The 14,899-nt window shown below is 51.3% G+C and overlaps 2 protein-coding genes across 5 annotated transcripts in view; one reads left to right on the top strand and one right to left on the bottom strand.

Annotated features, from left to right (window-relative positions):
* Positions 1-11,856, bottom strand: part of SMIM35 (small integral membrane protein 35) — a 59,765-nt gene extending 47,909 nt beyond the window's left edge. Inside the window, 1 exon segment of the mRNA XM_073807949.1 lies at positions 11,754-11,856. Coding sequence (XP_073664050.1) covers positions 11,754-11,856 — 103 coding nt within the window.
* The window catches only part of TMPRSS4 (transmembrane serine protease 4), a 37,427-nt gene continuing 34,140 nt past the window's right edge, over positions 11,613-14,899 (top strand). For 2 of the 4 annotated variants that reach the window (XM_033862011.2, XM_033862010.2), the window contains exon 1: positions 11,613-11,857. In XM_033862011.2, the coding sequence (XP_033717902.1) occupies positions 11,855-11,857 (3 nt within the window). In that variant the 5' untranslated portion in view covers positions 11,613-11,854. The remainder of the gene's footprint in view (positions 11,858-14,899) is intronic. The other 2 variants (XM_033862007.2, XM_033862006.2) reach the window with 1 other exon arrangement.

Raw genomic sequence — 14,899 nt, 5'->3', positions numbered from 1 at the left:
GACAGCTCCAGCCAGGGCTCTCACTGGCATGTTTGACTCAACCTGTTCAGATTCAGACTCTTTATCTTTCTCCCCAAAGCTACCCCTCCCAACTGTTCACCCCCTTGGTAAATGGTACCACTATTTGCCCAGTCGCTCAGAGAACTGAGACTCTCCCTGCATCCTCCCCCTGCCTTGTTCTCCAAATCTACTTAGTTATCAAATCCAACCATGTGTAAAATTTCTCTCTGCTCTCCTGGGTTCTTCCTCCCACCTGGACTTCCACCAACAGCCCCCTACAAGTGTCTCTACCCCCATCTCTCCACACTGCTGCCGGGGGGGTCTTCCAAAATTAATAAAACAAAGAGCAAAAATTCATCCCTATTTGAACAACTTCTACTGGCTCTTTAGTGCCTAGAGCTGTGGTCTCCAAGCCTCTCTGATGTTTGTCGATAACAAAATAATTTTGGCACCCACCTCTAACATATGTATATTTATTTATGTATAAATTATGTTTCCAGGGCTTCCCTGGTGGCGCAGTGGTTGAGAGTCCGCCTGCTGATGCAGGGGACACGGGTTCGTGCCCCGGTCCGGGAAGATCCCACATGCCGTGGAGCGGCTGGGCCCGTGAGCCATGGCCGCTGAGCCTGCGCGTCCGGAGCCTGTGCTCCACAATGGGAGAGGCCACAGCAGTGAGAGGCCCACATACCGTAAAAAAAAAAAAAAAAAAAATTATGTTTCCATGTTCTACCATCATTAGCCAATATCTGAAGGACAACCAACCTTTAAAGAAAGAATATTACTAACACCAGAAAATTTGAATCTATATTTCAAATTATCTTGATAATTTTGAATACTTCTAATCAGCTTCCATTGATATTGATCAGATTGTTTTTATCTCAACACAGGAAGGTAATGAGGAGCCCATCCAAAAAGTGGGGGAGAGATAAACCCACACACATATGGTCACCTTATCTTTGATAAAGGAGGCAAGAATATACAATGGAGAAAAGACAGCCTCTTCAATAAGTGGTGCTGGGAAAACTGGACAGCTACATGTAAAAGAATGAAATTAGAACACTTCCTAACACCGTACACAAAAATAAACTCAAAATGGATTAAAGACCTAAATGTAAGGCCAGACACTATCAAACTCTCAGAGGAAAACATAGGCGGAACACTCTATGACATAAATCACAGCAAGATCCTTTTTGACCCACCTCCCAGAGAAATGGACTTAAAAGCTTTTGCACAGCAAAGGAAACCATAAACAAGATGAAAAGACAACCCTCAAAATGTTGAAAATATTTGCAAATGAAGCAACTGACAAAGGATTAATCTCCAAAATATACAAGCAGCTCATGCAGCTCAATATTAAAGAAACAAACAACCCAATCCAAAAATGGGCAGAAGACCTAAATAGACATTTCTCCAAAGAAGATATACAGATGGGCAACAAACACATGAAAGGATGCTCAACATCACTAATCATTAGAGAAATGCAAACCAAAACCATTATGAGGTATCACCTCACACTGGTCAGAATGGCCATCATCAAAAATTCTGCAAACAATAAATGCTGGAGAGGGTGTGGAGAAAAGGGAACTCTCTTGTACTGTTGGTGGGAATGTAAATTGATACAGCCACTATGGAGAACAGTATGGAGGTTCCTTAAAGACCTAAAAATAGAACTACCATACGACCCAGCAATCCCATTACTGGGCATATACCCTGAGAAAACCATAATTCAAAAAGACACATGTAAAAAAAAAAAAAAAAACCAACAAAAAGACACATGTACCACAATGTTCATTGCAGCACTATTTACAATAGCCAGGACATGGAAGCAACCTTAAGTGTCCATTGACAGATGAATGGATAAAGAAGATGTGGCCCATATATGCAATGGAATATTATTCGCATAAAAAGAAACGAAACTGAGTTATTTGTAGTGAGATGGATAACTGGAAGGTAATCCATACAATGGAATATTATTCAGGGATTAGAAAAAAGTGAGCTATCTAGCCATAAAAAGAAATGAAATTGAGTTATTTGTAGTGAGGTGGATGGACCTAGAGTCTGTCATACAGAGTGAAGTAAGTCAGAAAGAGAAAAACAAATACCGTATGCTAACACATATATGTGGAATCTAAAAAAAATCGTTCTGAAGAATCTAGGGGCAGGACAGGAATAAAGATGCAGACGTAGAGAATGGACTTGAGGACACGGGGAGGGGGAAGGGTAAGCTGGGACGAAGTGAGAGAGTGGCATGGACTTATATACACTACCAAAGGTAAATCCTCCCCTTTGGCCCTTACTCTTCTACCTGACCACGTCCTGCTCATCCTCATAAGCTCAGCTCAAATGCTACCTCCTCTGCGGAGGCTGCCGACCTCCAGCTCAGTTTGCACTCTCAACACGGCCTCCCCGGCAGATCACAGTGCCCTCCCCACCATGTCGGAGAGCTATGGGGGGCAGGTAAGGTGCCTGATTCACCCATGTGTCCTCAGACTACAGGTGCTCAGTAAATGACTAATGAAGGGCTTCCCTGGTGGCACAGTGGTTGAGAGTCCGCCTGCCGATGCAGGGGACACGGGTTCGTGCCCCGGTCCGGGAAGATCCCACATGTCGCGGAGTGGCTGGGCCCGTGAGCCATGGCCGCTGAGCCTGCGCGTCCGGAGCCTGTGCTCCGCAACGGGAGAGGCCCGCGTACCGCAAAAAAAAAAAAAAAAAAATGACTAATGAATGAGAGATTCCCACAGAGCCTGGGATGAGGTCTAGGGACAGTCTGGGCCGGAGACTTCCAGGTTCAAGAACTTTGGTTCTGGGTAATGGGCAGGGAGAAGATGAAGGCGATGATGTGAGGGGCATCCAGGACCGTGTCTGCATGTTGACAGAAGGGCTGCTCACTGACGGCCTTTCAAGTGGGAGATGAATCTACTCAAAGGAGAAGAAGCAGGGACCCGGGGGTGAGGAAGTGAGCTTCCACCACCTGGCAGCGCTTCCACATCGGGCAACCGCACTGAGGCAGAGTGGCTTCCAGGAGCCAAGCAGCCTCTCCCAAGCATCACTCTGCAGCCAGAAGCACTCAGTCAAGCCAGAGGCACCAGCATTGTCAATAAATGCTCTTCTGCGGGATTTGGCAAAGCCTGGACGCACACAATCTAAAAGCATCCCCTCTTGCAATAGGGTCAACCCAATGAACCAACTGTTAATGGCCCACCATAGCTCCATCACCCACAGAGAAACCTCAGAGTCATCCCCAATTCCTCCCACAGACAGTCCTTTGGAGTGTCAGAAATGTCTCTAAATCCTGGCAGCCCAGTGTCTGTGCCAATCTTGCACTCTGGGTCTGCCCACCAAGTACGAGTTGTGTGGTATTGGGTCAGTTACTTCAGTTCCCTCAGCCATAAAATGGGAACATTTATGAGACTGAGTTTGCAAGGTTATTAGGACAAAATTACTTAACTAACATACAACACAAAGCATAGGGCACAGCACAGAGGAGAATATTAATAAAGAATATCCCTTCCTTTTCTTCATCCTCTCCATTCCTGTGGACCAGGCCTTAATGTAGGCCTTCTCCATCTTTACCTGAACTATTGCAATGGCCTCTTACCTGGTCTCCCTTCCCCTCCTCCACACAGCTGCCAGAAATATCTTTCTCTGTGGCAACTGTTATGTTTTAAACTAAATTTACTTAAGCAACATTTGAGCACATTGTGTGCCTGGCACTGTGCTGGTGCTGCAGATATAAAAGTAAATGGGCTTGGGGCTTCCCCAGTGGCACAGTAGCTAAGAATCCGCCTGCCAGTGCAGGGGACACAGGTGCGATCCCTGGCCCAAGAAGATCTCACATGCTGTGGAGCAACTAAGCGCGTGCGCCACAACTATAGAGCCTGCGCTCTAGAGCCCATGAGCCACAACTACTGAGCCCGCACGCCATAACTACTGAAGAAGCCCACACGCCTAGAGCCTGTGCTCCGCAGCAAGAGAAGCCACCGCAATGAGAAGCCCGCGCAGCGCAATGAAGAGTAGCCCCCACTTGCCAAAACTAGAGAAAGCCTGCGCGCAGCAATGAAGACCCAACACAGCCAAAATAAATAAATAAATTTATAAAAAAATAAAAAATAAAAAAATAAATGAGTTCTCTCCCAGGGAGAGAGAGCTTCCCTGCCTCTCTCCCATAATAAATACTTACGATTTTTTTTATCTAGAAGGTCACCAAGTGGGGACTCAAACTGAACCCATGCACTTTCTAATTCACCCCTCATCTCCATCACCCCTCACCTGCCTTCCTTCTGCCTCTCCCACACACACATAACTTCAGCACAAGGACAAGTAGCAGGAAGTCCCAGCATAAAGAGACTGTCCAGACAGTGACAGAAAGTAAACAGGCAAAGATTATGACTCAACTAACTGCAAGCATCTGGCTCAATGACTCTGGCGGAGGAAATGCCTCTTTTTGAGGAGGGGGTTGGGTGATCACCTCCCTTCTCAATATTTCCCTTTCCGTGGCAGCCTGAACAAGATCAGATCCTCGGGCAGTGTTGGTCCAGCCGGCACTTGAAAGCCAAGAGCAAGGTCCAGCATGAGCCCTCGGACCCGGCTTGAAACCTTCAGCCCCAGACAGATGGACTCAGGGGCTTCTGTGAGTGCCTGCCAGACAAAGGTCTGTTCCCAAGGTGTGATGACCACCTCACCTCCCACCTCCCCTCCCGGACACCATCACACCCGCAAATGCAGACAGGCACACTCTCAGAGTAGCTGAGATGGTAGAAGTTACATTGAAAAAAGCCAGAGCCACCAAACAGGATTAAACAGGTAAATCTGCTGTGATAAACATAACCCAGATCAAGGCTCAAAACCCTTGTCTATATAGGACATGAGCTGCCAGGACTTAGCTTCTCTGTGTGTATAACCATCCAGGATGCGAAAGGACACAGCAAGACTAGAAGAAACAGAAACACAGAGAAGAATAAGACACAACCCCTGCCCTGGGCACTGTATCACAGTAACAGTACCATAAACTCTGCAGCAAAAACAACTGAAACTACTGTCTCATGTTTCTGGAGGCCAGAGGTCTGAAATCAGGGTGTTGGCAGGGCCATTCTTCCTCTGAAGCCTCTAGGGGAGGACCCTTCCTTGCCTCTTCCCCCTTCTGGTGGCCCCAGGTGATCCTTGGCCTATGGCAGCATCGCTCAAATCTCTGCCCCTGTCTTCACATGACCGTCTTCCCTCTGTATCTACACATCATCTTCCCTCAGTGTGTGTTTGCTTCTGGGTCTCTTCTCACCAGTCATATTGGATGAAGGGCCGATCCTACTCCAGCATGACCCAATCTTAACTAATCATATCTACAATGACCCTCTTTCCAAATAAGGTCACATTCTGAGGATCTGGGTGGACATGAATTCTTGGGGTGTTACCACCGGGGTCCTTGGCCTCTTTAATCAGTAGATATTGATAAGGGGCCAGACAAGGAATTCAGGCAAGGCTTTACTGGGATTTGTGCTGCAGCAAGAGGAAGCAAGAACAAGTAACAGTGTGTACTTGCTCTTTTCTCGCTCTCCTCTCTCCAAGGAGGGCAGGCGGTCTCTTAACTTGGGGAGGGTAGGGGTAGATTAGCATGGTGGTCGGGCTAGAGGGGTGCCTTAGGTCCGCCCACCCACTCGGTGGTGCTGTGTGCAGGGATGATGGGTATTACCCTGCTTTTGGTCCCCATACCTGATAAGTGGCAGTTGGTTTGTGGCCTTTTTGTATCTTATTGTTTCTACTTTGGCCCCAACTGCGCACGTGTATAGTGATTTTTAGTCCCTTTTAGTTTCTTCGTATTCTGTTGCTCAAGGAGAAGTTTGTCGAGGTGCAAGCACTGCAGCAAAGGGTCCCAGTCTTGTCTCAGGGAGACACTATTCAACCCAGTACAGGCATTGACAATCCAGCAGGAGGATATACTGCCAAGTTGCCAATAAAAGTTAGAAGAAAGGACCATATGAAGGGGTTTAAGATGGGTCAGTTCCAGGTGGACATCTTAGCAGCTGTGTAACCCTGGACAAGCTGCTCAACTTCTCTGAGCCTCAGTTCTCTGGTCAACAGCACAGGATTGTTTTGAAGGTCAAATGAGAAAAGATGCTTTGTTGCTATAAAGCCCTGTGCACAGACATGTGTGATGTTTCTTCACCAATCCATGCACGTTGGCTTCCTGAATACATTGGGAGCTGCCCTGATCTCATCAGCAAGCATTTGCCAGGGTATCTCTTGTATAAAGTCCAAGCTGGATCATTTTGTGATTCAGGACTTCTGAAGGGCATCCTTTAGTAGCTGCCAGAGGGAATCAGTGTGTGGTCCTGTTAAGCCCTTAACCGGCTTGCCCTCTCCTCTGGTGCAGGCTCCACCTTGCACCCAGCACTGAGCTTCTGCACCTCTTCAGGGATCTGTTTGCAATTCCATCCCTGAAGAGTCGCAAAAGCTCAGTACCGGGAGGAGAAAAGTGGGCACTGGACCTCCCCTGCCAGGTAGGGAGATACAGAATGAGCCAAGCACATGACAAAGCACAACTCAGGTGGGACTGCACCTGCAGGACGGTCCAGCCTTTCCTGGAGCAGATGCATGGACTACATCAGGGCCTTCAACATTCTCACAAGTCCCGCATCTGTAGGACACGGGTCCCTTACACTGACAGTGCTCTGCACGGCTCGTGAAGCCCTCACACAACCGTTCTCCCCTCCCACCTTCACAACCACATCGTGGACCAGACTGGGCAGCTGTTTTAATGCCGCAGGTAACTGAGGCCAAGAAGTGAGGGTCCAGCCCTCACCCACACAACTGGCAAAAGATGGGGTTGAAACCTGAATAAAAACCATGCACTGTTGATGAAGCAGTAAAAAATCTGTGACATGTAGACTACATGGCAAAACATACATTCTGAAGCTGATGATTTATTTAACCTGTGGCTGAACTAATAATCGTTTTCACTTCACTGACAGTATTTTCATGCCACCATTGTAAGCACTTTACAAATATTAAGTCACCTAATCCTCTCAACAGTCCTTAAAGGTAGATATTATTGTCACCCATTTTACAGATGAGGCAAGTGAGACACAGAGAGGTTAAATAACATGCCCAAGGTAACCCAGCTGGTGGGTGACAGAGCTGCTATAGTTAAGATTTAAAGCTGTGCATGGAGTTTATTCCATGTATAATAGACTGGATTTTAAACTGATTCTCTGATCCTGAGGAAATAAATGTAATAAAGTTTTCATCTATACTATTTAATTTCTAGCCAGATTCTTTTTTTAAAAAAATCATCAAAGTATTATATGTTCGTGGTCTCAAATCTACAGCACAGTTAAGAGGAAAAGCAGCATCTCCCAGCCCCACTGCCCTCCCTTTTCCTTTAAACCACTGGGCTCCTCCAGGGTGAGGCTATGAGCGGCCTCTAGAGACAGATGAAAAGAAAGAGGCTGCCTCTGAAATAATCTGAAATTCATTCTCTGCCCACTTTGCAGGGGAGAGGACTGAATGAAAACATTTTCTCTGAGACTGATTTCAAATTATACTGGCAATGTAGAAACTGCCCCCTGGGGTCCAGGCAGGCCCACCCTGTGCTCTGGTGCCACAGGGGCCCGAGTGGCTTTCCAGAGGTCCCTGGAGGACAGCAGAGGCCATTGCAGTTTCTCCCCATGACCCACGCAGGGCCTACCCACGCACGATGCGGTGGAAAAGGCCTGGGCATCCCAAGTCACGCAGACCTGGACCCCACCCCCTCTGAGCCTCTGTCTCCTCCTTTGTAAAATGGAGGCAAGAGCAGCACCCACGTCCTAGGGTGGCCGCAAGGACCAGATGAGGTGATGTCCTTTCTTTGCACAGGTGTAAAGCCTGGCACATGGGAACACAATTTACATGCTGGTTATTTTTCCCTCTTGTGGTCTATGGAAGCAAAAGTGTCTTGTCATTCTGTCAGATGCACTGTGTGCCCCACCCCCGCCCCCAGCCTTAGTTTCCCCACCCGTGGAAGTTCATCCTGGCAAGAGAAAGGTCAGCTCCCACCCAGCAGAGACCAGCCAGGGTTGGGGATTCTCAGGTTCCCCAGTTCTTCTTTGGTGCAGATATTTAAGACTCAGTTCCACAGCCTCGGGGCCTAACCCATGTCTTGGGAGACGGGCTGCCAAGCAGTGAAAATCCTCTCGGGAAAGAGACTCAACAGAGGGCCACGCCCGCATCCCTCACAGAGAGCCGAGGTGCCCCTTGCTGTCCCCATAGCACAGGCGCTGCATTCCCTACCTGCCGCGTTTCAGAGCTGTTTGGCTTGGGTGACGAGAGCTATTGCCAGCACCTGCCCATGGGCTGCACCCTTTCTCACTTAATTTCCTGGGAGAGGCTAGAACAAAAGGGTCTGTCGCTGAAACTTATCTCAAATTATTTGGGCTCAGAGGGAAGAATCATAGACTCTGCTGGCTGGAAGGAACCCACAGGACTCATGGATGCCAAGCTCCAGCCTCTGAGTTCAGCTCGCTCCAGAAATCACAGCCTCTACCCTCTCCCCAGCACAGAAAGAGATCTAGACCAGCATTTCACAAACTTAAAGGTACATTTGAATCACCCAGGGATCTTGTAATGCAGATTCCGACTCAGTAGGTCGATCTAGAGGACTTGCTGCCCTCAGAAGGTCCTGCTGTAATAGGGGGAGTGCAGTCCCTGGGCAGGCCCTTCTCCAACCACAGGGTCTAACATCACAGTGCCTTTAGCACCACAGAAAATATTTGTTGGATGGATGGATGGATGGGCGGATGGACGGATGGGCGGATGGATGGATGGGCAGATGGATGGATGGATGGGCGGATGGATGGATGGATGAACGGATGGGCAGGCAGATGTAGATGGACGGATGCTGATGTGAAGATCAAACTGTCCTATAATTACATATCTAGGTAAAAATGTCCTGGAGGTGAAATGAAGGAAGGGGGAAGGAGGGGAGGGAGGGAGGGAGGGAGGGGAAGAGGGCAGTGAACGATGAAAAACCCTCTAAACTCCCAAAGAGTTTTCTTTTTAACTCTACTGGAACATCTTATTAACTTAGAATGATTTATGGATGTGTCATATCCCCTCCTGTAGACTATGAGGTGTGCGCGCGCAGGGCTGTGTTTTTTATCTCCTAATCCCCAGTGCCTGGCTCTAGCAAGAGCTCCATAAATACACATTTTGTGAAATGAATAGGGATAATAGCTCCATTCAGGAAATCCCCTTTAGGTACCAGACATGGATATCTCATTTAATCCTGTAACAGCCTTATAAGGTCAGTCCTATTATCACCACTTTACAGATGAGGAATGTGAAACTTGGGAGGATTAAGTAAGATGCCCACAGTCACACAATCAGTGGTTGGGATTAGCGCCCAGGCGACCGGAGCCCATGCTGCTCATCGAGGGAGAGCCAGGTTGTGTGAGGCCTCAAGCTGATGATACATTTTGAGGGACCCTCTTTGAGAAAAACATACCCGCAAAACTCTGCTGCAAAATTTACAAAATAGTATGACTATGTGAACACATCACCGGGACCATTCCCAGCCTTGCAGGTGCCGTGCAGGGAGGGGCTCTGCAGCTTAGGCTACATTAGCTGTGTGGCAAAAATGCCTCTGACCTTGACCCACGTGCTGGAAATGAGAGCAACAGGAAGAAGGGAGAGGAAAAACTGTCGGACAAAGAGAGAAAGAGATAAAACAGGAGCAAAAGGAAAGAAAGGAGGGAGAAAAAAGGAGGGGACTCAAAGAGATGGTTGGAAAAGAGAGAGAGCCATCAGAGACGGGACAGGAAGGAGCTGAGGGGGAGTTAAAGCTGCCTCTGGATGAATGGGGGCAGGAGGCTGGGAGCATCCAGCCAGCTGGTCCCCCCAGCACCCGGGAGGACGGGCCCTCTGCTCTCTCCAGGCCTCTGGGCCTCCACCTGTACACCGTGCAACCTCCTCCCCACAAGGACCCTGCCTCGTCCTGCCCACCTGTCTCCTTCCCAGGCCTCTCTTCAAGCTCCCAGACCCACTTGGGAGCCTGGGCCCGAGCTGGGGACAGGAGGGCTGAGTAATCATCCCTCCAGCAAGCGTCGCCCAGCAGCATTCTTGCCCACGCAGCTACCTCTTTCCTGGTTCATCACCTGAGCACCCAGCAAGGAGATGCAAGCCTGGGGCCTGACGTTTAGCCGGGTACACAGAGGAAGCAAGGTCAGGGAAAGCCTGGTTCAGGGTGGCCCCCTGGCCTCCCACTGCCCGACTGCTGGGTCCTCCTTAAGAGGGACATGCCTGCCTGGATCTTCGCAGCCTGTCCCTTGAAGTCACCTGTTCTGAGATCACGGGCACTTGACTTGGCCCAAAACTTCCAATTCTGAAGGCCATCACCCTAGAGTGGGGAAGGATAGTGGGCCCAAGAGACCCCCCAGACCAGCTCAGATCTCTGCTGCTCAGAGATGAGTCCAAGGCCACACCTGATGGAGGAGCCAAGATTAGGCCAGTAAACAGTTCAATCGAGCCAATATTCCTCCTTCTGCCCAGAGGTCACCGGGGTCCTGCATGCACCATATCTCCCCAGACCATCACCCAGGGCTTTCAGACACATGCGTTGCATTCAGCCCTGAACCGGGCTCAAGCCCCAGCTCCGCCAAAAACCCAGTGTGATTGGGGGGCCAGTCACGTCATCTCCACACACTACGATTTCCTCAACGGTCAGATAGGAGCAAAATATTCCTCATGGGGTTACGGTGAGAATTGAAGAGATGAAACATACAAGCATGTTATCCATGGATGGGCCAATACAGAAGTCTAACCTGGGCTGGTCTCTGGGGAGGGTCAAGGCTGAGACATGGAAGAAAATCTAGACTTGTTCAGAAACCGACACTAATTTACTGTGCGATCTTGGACATCCCTTTTGTGGGAATTTAGTTTCCTGACCCACAAAGGGGATGGGAGAAGACAGTTGTCCAAATCCCTTCCAGTTCTGTGGTTCTGTGGTTCCAAGGTGTCTCCTTGCACACCCCCCGGCCAAGGGGGTGGCTCCGGATCTCAGGATACTGCAGGATGGGAATCTGCAGTGACCCTGCTGGGTGATATTCAAAACAGTAATAACCGGTGAGGCAGGGGCAAAAAACACTCAAAAGGGATGTTGGCTGGTACTCCGTATATGAACCTACGCAGGACAGCTTCACTCCAAGGTCCGGGGAAAGGTAGGGAAACCTGTTCTTCACGGACTTCCCAATCCTGTTGCCCCACTCACGGCAACAATCTAGTCCCACCGAGCAGTAAATTCTGTCAGCCCACTCCCCACACTCCTCCACCACCTCCCCACAACCCCAAACAAAACACCCACACGGTGAGAACCCCAAACAAAACACCTGCAGCTAGAAGAGATGAGAGAGAGAGAGAGGGAGGGCCTTCTGACATCACAGACAGCCAACTCCCGGTTGGGTGGAAGCCATTCAGCCAGGAAGGCTTTTACAACATCTAGGTGTGTCACCTGTTCTGAGGCCAAAGGCCGAAGAATGACTCCAGGTATTGTTCCAGCCCCTAAGACGAGTGTCGGATTATAAGACGCATAATCGTTCCAGTTTGGCAACTTCACCTGTAGGGCTGCTTTAATTGACCTGCCCCACAGTCTCCAAATCACTCCTGGAAGACAGCGGCGGGAGGCACACGGCCAGCTCCTCGAGGCGGGGAGAGATGCTGGACGCTAGGGACCAAAGCCTGCCCTGCACTTAGGCCTCCTCCAGCCGATGCTGCCAGGGATCACTGACCTGCTGGCCGCCAGGGCCCAATCCCGGGAGGCCCTCCTCCTGACTTGCCGACGTCGCTCAGCTCCAGGCTGCAGAGAATTCGGGAAGGTCGCAGAGCCAACATGGTGAGTGTGAAGGCCTCTGCTCCAAAAACTGGTGGAGGGAGGGTCTCCCCATAAAGGGCCCTTTGGGCAGCTGAGAATTTTGCAACACCTTCCAGGTTAAAAAAAGAAGTCACACCTGACTCGCCCCACACTCCAGCCCATTATAGGTGTCAGTCCCCACCTGCCCTCCTCGCCAACAGCCGTTGCACCAGCACAAAGCGAGGGCCATCCTGCCTGCTCTCTTGCCCAAGGTCTCCTGGTCTGTTGGCTGGAGACTGGAGCCACTTTTCCAAGGCAAGGGTCTGCTTTGACACAGTGGTGGCCCTCTGCTACCTCTCTGGGAAAACTGACTCCTTTTCTTTTTAAAGAAAAGCAGAGGAGCACTGCTTCAGGACAATCTGGGGCGCCGTGGCGATCTACCTGCCCCTCCTTTCGGCTCTGCTTTCTCTCCTCCTCTGAACAGCGAGGGCTTCTCCACTGTCTTGGGGGCAAAGAGAGTCGATCCCACCTTTCAGGGAGGACGGCTGAGGACAGGAAGGGGAGGAGGTGGAAACCAGGGAAACTTCCTTCTCTGATTGTTGGCCAGGATGCTGCAGGTGCCAACAAGCAAAGTGAAGATGAAAGGGGAGGAAAGGCAGGGAAGGGAAGGGGGAGCATTAGGTCCGGGAGAGAAGGGGGCAACCTGCTGGGCCCCTCAGGGGACGGTCTCCTGACTCCCGAGCGCTTTCTGTGACACTCCCCTGAACAGTCTGGCGATGCTCTAGCCCCAGGGCTGGGGGAGCTGGGGCCAGAAAGGGGAAGGGGTTCGCCTGCTTTACTCTGCAGTTCAGCCAGCATTGAAGCACCAGCCGTCTATGTCCCGTCCCTAGAAGCCCAGCCTGTTTGCAGAGAAGCTCCATCCTGCCAGGGCTCTCAGGAGGGAAGAGGAAGTGGTACCAGCCCGCCCGAATGTCAGCGGCTTCTTGGTGGCGCTTGGAGCAACACGGAAGGGGGCAATTTGGGGGGCAGATGGCTGGGGCACTAGCCATAGAGTCAAAAGGTCACATGGCCAGCTCCCTTATGAGCTTGCCAGTCTTCAAACTTTCCTCTGAGACTCACCGTCTCCCTCTGTAAAACAGAAACATTATCCACGTGACCCCCTAGGCACAGACACAGGGTTAGTGGAAAGAGTAAATGGGCTAGTGGTATATGTGAATAGCCTCTGTAAACCAGGGAGCCCTGTACAGATGTCAGCATTTATGACTAAAGAAAAATCCACTCCAGGGAACGGCAGGTGGGCGGCGTGGCCAGCACTGACCCTCCACTGCCCGGAGAAGGAGCCGGGTGCTACTGTATGAGTGCATGGTGGCAAGTGGGCAAGCTGGGGAGGAGTGACCAGGCCCGGGGCCCCAGAGGCAAGGCAGCAGATTTACCCACGATCCGGGACGGGACCCAAGGAGCTTCTGGCCCCTGAGCTAACCATTAAACCACCCGTACCTGATAATCCTGTTATTTCCCTGTAATGAGGCCCAGACAACTGTGGCTTCCAGCCCTCCCTTCTCCTTCCCCTCCCTGCTTCCTCCCACACCCTCGGGCCACTCCCTAGACAGAGTCCTACACTGGTAGCTGTGTCTCCATGACAGTTCTCCTTCAAACCTATTCAACCAGGTACACCCGTGAGACAGGAGCTGGGGAGGGCCCTGGGCAGAGGTCTGAGCCCCATCTCCCCTCAAGGGGAGTGTGTCCCTTGATATCTGATACCCACAGCTGAGCTCTGGAGGGAAGCCTGGGACGCTGGGACTAGCCATCCTGATCTTAACTCATTACTGCCCAGGAGGCCCCAACACACCATGAACCACCAGAGTAGAGTGTTCAACACCTGAGGTCAGCCCAAACCTTGGGCCACCCTGGAAGAAGCAGGTCCTCCCCACCCTCTCCTCCTTGACTTGCCCGCTGGTACAGACCCAGTGGGTTGCTGGGCTTGGCTGGGGCTCAGGAATGTGGCAGGTCAGCAGGGGTCCGGGAGCATGGGTGGGGTCCACCTCCAAGAGAGGCCGAGTCCAGGAGCCCACTCAGCCCTGGTGGCACCTTCCTGGCTCGCAGACAGAAGAGCTGGGCAGTCGAAAGACCCAAGAGGGCAAGACAGGCAAAGAAGGGCTAGGCCCCCTCCCGTTCTCCAGGCCCCCTCCCTACCTGATGTGAGCCCCAAAGTAGCTCCATCCTTCCAACCACCATTCAATCAGCCCCTGCTATTGGCCAGCCTCCAGACGGCTGGAAGGAGGACAAGAGGGTACAATGCCTAGGTCCTGCCCTGGAGGTGCTCGAAATCCAGAGGAAGGACAGCTCCTTAAGCAAAGGATCCTAAAGGAGTGTGACAAATCCAGTGCCAGAGGTGGTGCAAGGTACCCCTGGAGGAGGCAGTAAATTCTCTCTGGGGGTGGTCAGGGAGTTGTCCCAGAAGAGAAAGTACTTGCACTAGACCTTGAAGGATGAGCAGGCTCTCTCCAGGCAGAGGGAAGCGCATGTGAACAGCAAGAAAGCACGGCCGTGGGGGACGAGGGGGACGAGGGGGAGGGTGCTGTGGCTGGAGCAACAGGCGCAGGGGGCACAGCTGAGGTCTGGGCCCCGCGGGGTGGTCGTACAAGGCTCTGCACGGAGCTCAGGTTGAGGGTCCCCACTGTGCCCTGCAGCTCAGGGGGGCTGGGCCAGGGTGGAGTCCCAGCAGCTGCCAGGGGCTCACGCCTTGGGCTGAGCCACCCCCAGAATCTGGCCCAGCCCACCCTTGACCCCTCCCAGGCAGGGCAGCGGGCGTCCAGCTCCACTCATTCATCCCAAGAAATGGGCAGCATGCCTCCTCTGTGCTCGCACTAGACTTGCTGGTGAGAGAAGGCAGACCCTTGCGCTCACTCAGCGTCTAGAGGCAGTGGAGGGTGGGGAGGGGTAGAGGATTATCAAACAATCACACCAACTCCAGTTTCACTAACAACTGACTCACAGGCTGTGATGAAACACGTGGGGAGCTGTCAGAGCCAGATCAGGGTGTGGGCCTTGCTGGAGGTCAGCAGAGGCCGAGGGCTGCATAGG

Source organism: Tursiops truncatus, chromosome 8, assembly GCF_011762595.2.
Source record: "Tursiops truncatus isolate mTurTru1 chromosome 8, mTurTru1.mat.Y, whole genome shotgun sequence".
Lineage (NCBI taxonomy): Eukaryota > Metazoa > Chordata > Mammalia > Artiodactyla > Delphinidae > Tursiops > Tursiops truncatus.
Note: the sequence above shows the minus strand (reverse complement) of the source record. Positions and strands in the feature narration are given on the sequence as shown.